The sequence below is a fragment of the Hylaeus volcanicus genome, chromosome 6, assembly GCF_026283585.1.
Source record: "Hylaeus volcanicus isolate JK05 chromosome 6, UHH_iyHylVolc1.0_haploid, whole genome shotgun sequence".
NCBI classification, from domain to species: Eukaryota; Metazoa; Arthropoda; class Insecta; order Hymenoptera; family Colletidae; genus Hylaeus; species Hylaeus volcanicus.
In genome coordinates, this window is record NC_071981.1 from 8,968,003 (window position 1) to 8,978,094 (window position 10,092).

Consider the following 10,092-nt stretch of genomic DNA (forward strand, 5'->3'; position numbering starts at 1 on the left):
TACGCTACTGCGGCCCCTCCAACGGTATACGCGCGCTCTGATTGGTCGGGGTTTTCCGTTAATATCTCCTCAACGAAGCCTCGGACAACATTTTCGCTAAGGAAAAAGTTGTTTCAAATCACCTCCCAAACCACCCATTTCAAGGTGTTACAACATTTTTGGGACAAGTATATATGGTCGAAAGTGGGTATACATGTCGCCACTAGATGTGGCGTCAGCCCTGAAGTTAGCAACTGAACGCACCCATAGTCAAAAATTCAAGAATATTCTCTATCTGTGTATGCCATGTTCAACTGTGTTCTTCTGCTGACTTCTGTGGTGGGTGATTGGGCGTCAGTGGATGAAGAGAGAATTCAAGAGAATCTGTAGAAAGTAATACGTGATGCAATAATGTGTCAGCCAAGGACCCCAGTGCTTCTTGTTTGTTTCCTCGTGGATCAGTGATCGAAATACATATGTATGTACGAATGTGAATTAAACGAATATTAAAAAGAATTTATTATATTCTTTTTCAATTTTATTTATTCGAGCACGTTTTACTTACGAAACGTGTGGATTATTTTCGCGGTTATAGCGAATGTTTGTGTTTTCTTTTCCGTTCGTTGGTAATTATGCGCGGAGAACTGTTGATCGAAAGTGAATATATTTATTCGTAATATGTCAGAGAACAGACTTGACATGGATATTGATAATCAAAGCGAAGATGGAGAAATAAAGAAAAGCCCATCGAAGGATATGGATGATTTTAGGTAACGAATAATACGATGCGTGATTTTAATTTGTAAACCTAACCTTCGAACTAAATAGCTAATTGCCTTTTTTTTTTATCCAGTACATATTCAGCTTTGAATTTAGAACTTTCCATTAACGAGTTTACGATTCGATCTTGCATTTTTTGTAAATTTATCTGTCATCCTGTTATGAAATTCTTTTTATTAGACAATTATTCGCGTAGAATGTCTTTTTTAGTATTAATTAAATTGAGAACTATTTTTGTTTATCGAGTTCAATGTGATTGTGTGTTTAAGTATTAGTTGTTTTGAGAAAAGTATACTTAAAGCTTTTCAGAGGAGGATGGTGGTGATACTGCAGATTCTTTGGATATAAAACCACCGCAGGCTATTGTTAGACATCACAAGTCTAACTCGTCTAGAAGGAGGGACAAACACAGCGATAGGAGAGACCGCAGGGAAGAGAAAGAACGAAAGTCTCGGCATCATGATCGCGGAGAAGATAGACACAGGGACAAACACAGGCACCGTAGGCATGGCGTTGATCTGTTAGAGAGATCTGACCGTTCGGATGGTTCCAAAAGGGACAGAGACAGAATGGATAGGCTAGAAAGGATAGAAAGTCATAGGGACAAGGAATCTAGGCACAATAGAAAAGAGAGAACCACGGGTGATCGTGTTTTGGAGGATTTAAGAGAAAGGTACAAAAAATGCTATATACAATAAGTTCACGATTTACATGGTTAATTATTCCATAATATTATAATTATTCGATAATATTAAATATTCAAATAATAGACTGAATATTTTCATAATTTAATTGTTTCATTTAGTTTGTGATTTCTATTTGGTTTCTCTGTTATTTGTTATTCATTATTTCTTATCTTTGATAAACTAAAGATAAACTAAAGATATAGATAAATTAAAAGATAAGTCTTGAGATAAGAAAATTGTAGCACTATCAGGAAATGTGGATATCGTCAACTAATTTTCATTTACAAGAACCATTGCCTTATTAATATACTTTGATTTTTATGGTACTAGGTACATAAATTAAAAAATATACGAGACACATAATTTTTTTATCTACTGATATTTGTGGTCAAATTGTAAAACCCTGTAATATTTAGTCAAATTTCTCAGACAGTAATGGATAGACAAAAATACTCAACATGAATCGTGTAAAATATTAAGTAAGTATTTTGAGTATTAGAGCGTCTGAGCAAATACGATTACCACTTTCTATCAGTATTGATTTCTCTTCTTCCCTACGATACATTTAGTGTATAATTTTTGTTACAAATGCTAATTACAGTTAAATCTATACGCATCTCTTAACAATAATGAGAAATTGAATTATCATTGAATTATATTATTTATAGGTTGCTGGATAAACGAAGAGAGAGACGGGAGGATTCGCGGGATATTCGAGATTATAAAGCAGATACTCGCCGAGAAATCCGTCTAGAAGATCCACGCGAGTTACGCGAGTCACGCGAGCGCAGAGAAAGAATGGAGGATATACGGGAGCGTCGTGAGCTTCGTGCTATTGTGGATGACATAAGGGAGCGTCGCGATATTCGTATGGAAGAACATAGACACATACGAGTGATAGAAGAACAATATTCTGAAACAGAGCTTATAGAACGGCCGGTGAGAAGCGAGAAGCGTCATAAACGATCCCATAAGCACGATCGGCTTCGTGACAGGGACAGAGAAAAAGCAGAAAGAGAAAAAGAGCACAGAGAAAAACAACTGCGTGAAGCAATGGAGCTTGTTACGGAGGATCCTGACGAAATGGAGATCAATGAGATACCAATCCAACCAAAGGACCCGAAGGAAATGACTGAGCAGGAGCTTAGGAAAGAAAGGTTATTAGAAGCTGATAGAGAAATGGCCAGGAGAAAAGAAGTCTCTAGATTGGAGCTGGAAGCACGTCGAATGAAGAGAGGAGAGAAACGACCCCTTAGTCCTGAAAACAATCAAGATCCATCGGTTGTAGAACTGTCGGATGAAAGTCCGAGTCCTATTCATTCGGACGAAGTTCGTTCTAAATCCGTAGAGTAAGTTTTTATAGTATGTTAATTTTATAAAGTCATTGCCAATTTCAAAGAACTTTCAATAAACACATAATATATTCTATGTCGATTTTCACGTCTTTAAGAAGCGCTTGTGTACTTGAACACTTTATTTATATCTTACTCAGTTTATATGAAGTTGTTATACTTGATACAGTGGGTGTAGAATGTATTAGTACACGGATCAATTTCCCAAAAAACTTTTGCGTGAAATTGTAGTTTCTTAACTTCTTCTTTTATAATCAATGATATTTTACATATTTTCGAAAGTCTCTAAGATAGATGTAGTCCAAACAACATTTACTAGTTAAAATAATTTGTGAAATTAACAAAAAAAAATGCGAAAGGTGAGTAAAAGTATAGAAGCAATAAGTATTTGTACGATTCTTATGACTAGACCGAATCTTTGTGCAAAATAAAATCTTCGCGAACGTGCCTACAAAAATTGAACCTAAATAGGAATTTATTTTATTCTGCAAATATTATAACACGAACGTTACTTTCAATCTTTATTATATGCTTGCATATTGTTTCCATTTTGTAATTTCTTGCACGTTCAAATTTCCTATAAATGCATAAAGATCCGCAGTCTATTTATGACGAACCATTTACAGTAGAGTTTCTAACGTAAACACATTAGTTTATTGCTCCATCAGAATTAGAAAATATCAAATTTCCAGGAAAGTACTTTTAAAAATGACTCTAATAGAGGAATTGAAGAAGATCCCACTTCGAATAACTAATAATTTAGTTAATTTAACGCTTAGAAGAGTTGCAATAATTATAAAATCAAAAGGAAATCCCACGAAGGAAGTATTATATACTTGTAAATTAATGTAAATTTCTTTTTTTTTAAATGAAGTTTTAAAACTTAAACAGTTGTGCGAAAACTCATTGCTTCAATATTTCTATTGATTAATTTAATTTTTTTTTTGTACTCTATCTATTCTACAGATTTCCGAGAATATGTAGAATGTCATTATTTGTAAAAGATAAGTTAATAAATTACAATTTTACATAGTTTTTTTTTGGAAATTGATCGATGTACGAATACTTTCTACACTCACTGTATATGTAAATGCAGCCGAAAAAGAAATGTACTAGGAAAAGTAATGGATACTACTTTATGTTGCTCGTTAAAAATAAGTATGTTGTATGTGGAGTTGGTAACCAGTCTGATTTTTGTATATATGTAGATCTCGGCATTCGTCTGATGGTCAAAGAAGTATACGTGAAAGATCTTCTGACAGACATTCATCCGATTCGTCTGAATCCAGCACCGAGGATGATGATGAATCCAATGATTCGAACAAAGGTTCAAATGCTGATTCTAACGATGGTTCTGACTATAATAATCCTAGTCCTTTATCCGTCGATCGATTAGCTAAGTCCGATCACTCCGACGGGGATTCACCTGGACATGTCGATTCAAATGGCGCAAACAAAGTTGTAGAAGAAGAGGAAAAGAAAGAGGAAGTTCCTGAACTACCGCCATATCTACCAGCGATTCAAGGTAAAACGAAAACTTTTAGATTAGATAACGATCGGTAATTTTCGTTTCTCTATTGCAGAGTAGAATTAGAATTATAACAATAGACTAAAGGAGCGATAGAACAACAATTATTTACATCACCTTTTTGGAAACTAACTCCCACGATATTTCATTTTGTCGTAGGCTGTAGAAGCGTTGAGGAGTTTCAGTGTCTAAATCGCATCGAAGAAGGTACATATGGCGTGGTATATAGAGCGCGTGACAAACGCACTGACGAAATTGTTGCCTTGAAGCGATTGAAGATGGAGAAAGAGAAGGAAGGATTCCCAATCACCAGTCTGCGAGAAATAAATACTTTGTTGAAGGCACAACATCCGAACATTGTTACTGTCCGTGAAATAGTCGTCGGTAGCAATATGGATAAAATATTTATTGTAATGGATTACGTGGAGCATGATCTGAAATCATTGATGGAAACGATGAAGCAAAAGAAACAAGTTTTCATACCAGGTAAACGTTTGCTGGATAACAATGAGAATGATACCGAATCGATACTATTAGTATAAGCAAAAATTTACTTTTTTGCTAAAATAATTTATTATTCGATGAACATATATTACAATTATGTAATGAATCCTTTACATTGCGAGGATAACTCTAGCATGACTAAACTGTTTTTTCGTGAAACTTTTAACGCGATACTGCATAGTCATATACGATTAATAAAACAAATTAGTGGAACACAATTTTATTCAAAAAGTATAAGAAAACAATTATAGTGCACAACGTTAATGTTTTATACGCTTGTCCTTAGCTTTAATCAATTATTTTGTTAATATCGGTATGTGTTTGGTCGTTAAATGGAATAATGGAAGTATATACTCTTTTTTCCAGGGGAGGTGAAGTGCCTTATACAACAATTGTTGCGGGCTGTCGCTCATTTACACGACAATTGGATACTCCATCGTGATTTGAAAACATCGAATTTGTTGCTAAGTCATCGGGGCATCTTAAAGGTTGGTGATTTTGGTTTAGCGCGAGAATACGGTTCTCCTCTGAGACAGTATACTCCGATTGTTGTAACGCTTTGGTACAGAGCTCCTGAATTGCTACTGAGCGGGAAAGAGTACAGTACTCCTGTTGATATGTGGTCTGTAGGGTAAGTAAAAATTTAAAGAAATCAATGATATCTTATTTCTCCACATCAACGTTGGTCAACGAAGTACTATTATTTTTTAGATGCATTTTTGCGGAATTACTAAGAATGGAGGCACTGTTTCCAGGTAAATCGGAGATTGATCAATTGAATAGGATATTCAAGGAACTAGGTACTCCAAATGATCGGATATGGCCAGGATATAGTAAATTACCAATGGTGCAGAAAATTCCATTCGCTCATTATCCAGTAAACAATTTGAGGCAGCGCTTCAGCTTATCTTTGTCGGATTTGGGGATCGAGCTGTTAAACAAGTATATTTCTTTCGTTCAATGACATTTATTTCAAACTAAATATTAAATTTCAAACATTTGCGTAATAAATTGATTTTTTAACTTAAGATAATTGATCTTTCAACAATTCCACTTGGTTCTAATGGTTTTTAAAAAAGAAATATATTATTTTCCAGGTTTCTCACGTACGATCCATCGCAACGAATAACGTCGGAAGACGCCTTGAAGCATGGTTACTTCACAGAAGCACCCTTACCAATCGATCCTCAGATGTTTCCCACGTGGCCGGCCAAGTCGGAACTCGGGGTTAGAACAGCAAACGCTTCTCCCAAACCGCCAAGTGGTGGCAAAGAGTACAAACAATTAGGAGATGGCGACGATGCCGATTTAAGTAATTCTGGCTTTCACATGGGTCTCACAGAAGGTGGAAGACAGCCGCCCGTCGGCGGTGGTTTTCATCTAAAGTTTTGAACTTCTACAAATAAATCTAACTAAAAGTGACTTTATGTTTTTTCTACAAGAAATAAACTTTGTACATAAATCTTGAAATACTTGGATGTTTTGCATTTCGATTGTAACAATATACGAACATGGAACACACAATTAAAGGATGTCATAAATTTAATTTAAAAAAGCTTGTTTAGTGGTAAGACCGATGGAGTGTAAACATTAATGATAGTCAAGTGAAACAGGTACACATGTTTCGATAACATTATGTACGTAATGAACACTTAATCGATACCAATACAGTATTATACAAATAAGAGGAGGACTTTAGCTGACATGTGAATTGGAGAATGAAATAGATGAGGGGATGACAATATATTACATATATTGTCAGAACTGCACATACATGTATACAGGGTGTCCCAAAAGTCGGGGAGGAGCCGGAAATGGGGGGTAGCTGAGACGATTCTGAAAAACAATTTCCTTTGCAAAAATGTCGGATGGGGCTTCGTTAAGGAGATATTAAGCGAAAACCCCGACCAATCAGAGCGCGCGTAGACCGTTCGAGCGGCCGCGGTAGCGAAGGCTACGCGCTGGCGGCCGCGCTTGTACGCGAACAAGTGACTCGACGTGCATCGAAGGACATTGACGCGGCCGCCTAGCGCGTAGCCTTCGCTACCGTGGCCGCTCGAACGGTATACGCGCGCTCTGATTGGTCGGGGTTTTCTCTTAATATCTTCTTAACGAAGCCCCATCCGACATTTTTGCAAAGGAAATTGTTGTTCAGAATCGTCTCAGCTACCCCCCATTTCCGGCTCCTCCCCGACTTTTGGGACACCCTGTATATCTATTTATACAAATTATGTTTCTAAACGTATACAATCATTGAAATTGACATACTATCTACACCTGTTATGTTATTCGTCAAGTATTAACAGTATTCCTCACATAATCCTCACATAAAAAGGTAACATTACAATATTTTTAATCGACTTCGAAAAGGAGGTTACTCTTTTCAAAGTGAAAAGAGTGTACTATTTTAATATTATGAAGGAACATTCAAATATAGCAACTAATATTTATGTTGACTGGAGCAGTTTTTGCAGAAAAGTAAAATTCATCCATTTTTTTTATATTCGTGTATACTTATATTTATTATACGATAGGTATGTATAAATTGGTGCAAAAATACTACTAAGGAAGTAAGAGGTCCAGATAAAGTAGTAGAAATTAATGAAGCTAATTTTGGAGCTCGAAAGGAAAATGATGGAAACTCCAATAAAGATACTTATCGGTTTACTCTCTTACAAGTTATTTATTTTCATACGTTACAAGCATGGGGGAATTTGTTAAAATATACACGATAAATACAAAGTGTAGCTTCGTTGATATTGAATTTCATGAACTATGTGTAGCAACTAATTATCATTCGGGAGCTTTCATTTTCCAGCGTTGTTCATATTTTTTGGTAAACCCAGCAGCGAGTTTATTAGCTCCGAGTTGCGTTTAGAATGATAGAAGCGCCCTGGACACAGCATCCGTGCAAGCGCCAGAGGATCGTCCTAAAAGCAACAATGTGTCATATAGATCTTATTTACGTAAACAATGTTTGGACACCATAAGATTTTATTTCAGTGGTATCTATGAATTCTGTGTGTATAGAGGTTGTCCCAGAATTAGTATAAGAATCGGAAATGGGGGTAGCTGAGACGATTCTGAACCACAATTTCCTTTGCAAAAATGTCGGATGGTGCTTCGTTTTTCAATTATTACGCTAATTCTGGGACACCCTGTATATATCTTTACCAGTGTTCTGCTGTACATATAGGGAAATCCAAAGAAATTTCTCTCAGCTTCCTCGATTGCTCCAAATGCTTCGTACGCGATTCCAAGCATTGCAATTAGGATGATCATGCGTTTCGTTAAAGACATTCTGAAAAAAGATTCAAGCAAAAACATTATTTTCACGTATCTTCTTCTATGTTGATTGCACATTATGTTTTTATTACGTTTGTTAATACGAGATGTGTTATGTATAAACATAATGGCATCTGCATATATTAAAACTTCTAATTGTACAAAAAAATTTTTGATCATTGATATTTCTCTCATTAATTATTGAAAGTGTAACAGATTACACATGCAACTTTGGAGAACTTATTTGACTTACATAATGATCAAGATAGTATTATAATGTCCACTGAACCAGAATCCAGGAACATGAAAGTTATTGCTCATGGTGGTAATATTATTGAAATCGTAACAGATATTTCTCTCATTTGATGTCTTTATTGTAAATAATTGACTTGAATTATTAATTTATTTTGCACATCCTTACTCTACTAATACTTTTGGAGAAATAGATACTTCTTGAAACAAAAGAACGAGGACAGGAAACATTATTTTGTCAATTGCCCCACGAAGATTATTGGTAAGTTGAATTAAGAACGTAAAAAGAAATAGTAAAGCTTAATAAAACGTTGTTATTATTGCATTTTAGTTATTTTCTCTCTTGTTTTCCTTAGATAATTCAGTTTTACCTGTTTAAGTACGACTCCTCGTTGCTACTAGGGTACTGCAAATGCAATGAGCTCTCTGTTGGAAGTGCAAGCTCGCTGTGCCCTGAGAGTCGTCGTCGTCCGATACTTTTATACGCGTTCGGGATAGCTCGCGGGGGTTGAAATCTGTTCGCGACAGACATTTCTGTAGACGACAGTTGTCTTCTTCGAGGAAATATCGAAGAAATTCTCTCTTAATTTTTTGCAATTATGCAATCACGGAACGTGTGTATGACAGTCTTTTTTTCTGATCATATAGCTACTCGATTAACCGATTATTCCGTCTCTTGTCTTCATTTGTAACATTTATGAGGTTTTCCATTAATAACTTAGCGATGAGATATTGTTTCTATCATAACTAGACTGCGGATCTTTATGCAAAATAAAATCTTCGTGAACGTGCCTACAAAAATTGAACCTAAATAGGAATTTATTTTATTCTGCAAATATTATAACATGAACGTTACTTTCAATCTTTTTAATATTCTTGCATACTGTTTGCATTTTGTAATTTCTTGCACGTTCAAATTTCCTATAAATGCATAAAGATCCGTAGTCTAATCATAACATTTCTTAGTATTTTATCGTAAAAACCGTTAGTCAAATTACAATTTCTCGACTAAACTTAGTTCACGGGTGACTTGCGGTAATTAATCCTTTAGACTCCAATATCTTCTCTGAGATATATGCCACATATTAGAAAAGTATGACATATAAAACCTTGATTTCTGATCATGAATATGTATGTCTTTCAGTGCCCAAAGATTTATAGTAGAGCTCTCGGTATCCGAACTCTCTTTATCCGAACACCCTAATATCCGGATGATCTGTTGTCTGAACTGTATAAACAATTTTTTGTTTATACGTTGGCGCTATTGCGTTATTAATTATATTTATATCAGCGAAATGTTTTCAATTTAGACTTGTTATGTAGTGTGTAATAAATTGCAGCCAGTGTTGTAAAGCCAGGGTTGATCAATCTTGATTACAAGGTAAGTTGTCAGAATCTGAATTGCCAGATACCTTTATTCATACAGAAAAAGTATGAAATAATTTATATTTCATTTATATTAAATGATATTCAATAATATAATAAATTTCTATTTCCTTTATATTAAATTATGTTAAATACTCTTTTCGTAGTCGGCGCAAAATTACAAATTTTTAATTCCTGCTTGAGTTAGTTTTTGGTGAAGGCGGCAATGTTGAATGCTTTTAATGTATACATGTATATTGTTCTACGTGAACGTCCAGGTCGGCCCCTTGGGCTTGTTGATGGCTATAGACTTTCCCAGAAAAAGAGGACCCAAAAGCAAAACTCCTTACAATTGCTCAAG

The 10,092-nt window shown here is 35.2% G+C and overlaps 2 protein-coding genes across 3 annotated transcripts; one reads left to right on the forward strand and one right to left on the reverse strand.

The window, feature by feature from the left end:
- The first annotated feature begins 294 nt into the window (after positions 1 to 294).
- Positions 295 to 6,378, forward strand: LOC128878422 (cyclin-dependent kinase 11B). 2 transcript variants are annotated; one of them, XM_054126619.1, is made up of 8 exons: positions 295 to 749; positions 1,061 to 1,432; positions 2,114 to 2,794; positions 4,006 to 4,322; positions 4,485 to 4,811; positions 5,196 to 5,460; positions 5,541 to 5,771; positions 5,927 to 6,378. In XM_054126619.1, exons 1-8 carry the CDS (start codon positions 658 to 660, stop codon positions 6,219 to 6,221), a joined length of 2,580 nt encoding a protein of 859 aa, XP_053982594.1. In that variant the 5' UTR covers positions 295 to 657; the 3' UTR covers positions 6,222 to 6,378. The 2 variants fall into 2 exon arrangements, with proteins under 2 accessions (XP_053982594.1, XP_053982595.1); XM_054126620.1 differs by having other exon boundaries at positions 1,069 to 1,432.
- A 1,118-nt stretch (positions 6,379 to 7,496) lies between these two features.
- On the reverse strand, positions 7,497 to 9,930 carry LOC128878859 (pigment-dispersing hormone peptides-like). Its single transcript, XM_054127442.1, has 3 exons — positions 8,738 to 9,930; positions 8,004 to 8,130; positions 7,497 to 7,759 (listed from the first exon to the last, which is right to left on the reverse strand). The coding sequence occupies exons 1-3, from the start codon at positions 8,896 to 8,898 to the stop codon at positions 7,637 to 7,639; spliced, it is 411 nt and encodes a 136-aa protein (XP_053983417.1). The 5' UTR covers positions 8,899 to 9,930; the 3' UTR covers positions 7,497 to 7,636.
- Between the last annotated feature and the right edge of the window lie 162 nt (positions 9,931 to 10,092).

Bases quoted from the DNA above. Each gene is read 5' to 3' on its own strand.
- LOC128878859 (XM_054127442.1), bottom strand. From the start codon at position 8,898: ATGTCTGTCGCGAACAGATTTCAACCCCCGCGAGCTATCCCGAACGCG. The intron at 8,131-8,737 runs GTAAAACTGAAT...ATCTTTTTTCAG, and splicing joins GAGGAGTCGTACTTAAACAG to AATGTCTTTAACGAAACGCA. The intron at 7,760-8,003 runs GTAAAGATATAT...TGTTGCTTTTAG, and splicing joins ATATGTACAGCAGAACACTG to GACGATCCTCTGGCGCTTGC.
- LOC128878422 (XM_054126619.1), top strand. From the start codon at position 658: ATGTCAGAGAACAGACTTGACATGGATATTGATAATCAAAGCGAAGAT. The intron at 750-1,060 runs GTAACGAATAAT...GTATACTTAAAG, and splicing joins AAGGATATGGATGATTTTAG to CTTTTCAGAGGAGGATGGTG. The intron at 2,795-4,005 runs GTAAGTTTTTAT...GTATATATGTAG, and splicing joins GTTCGTTCTAAATCCGTAGA to ATCTCGGCATTCGTCTGATG.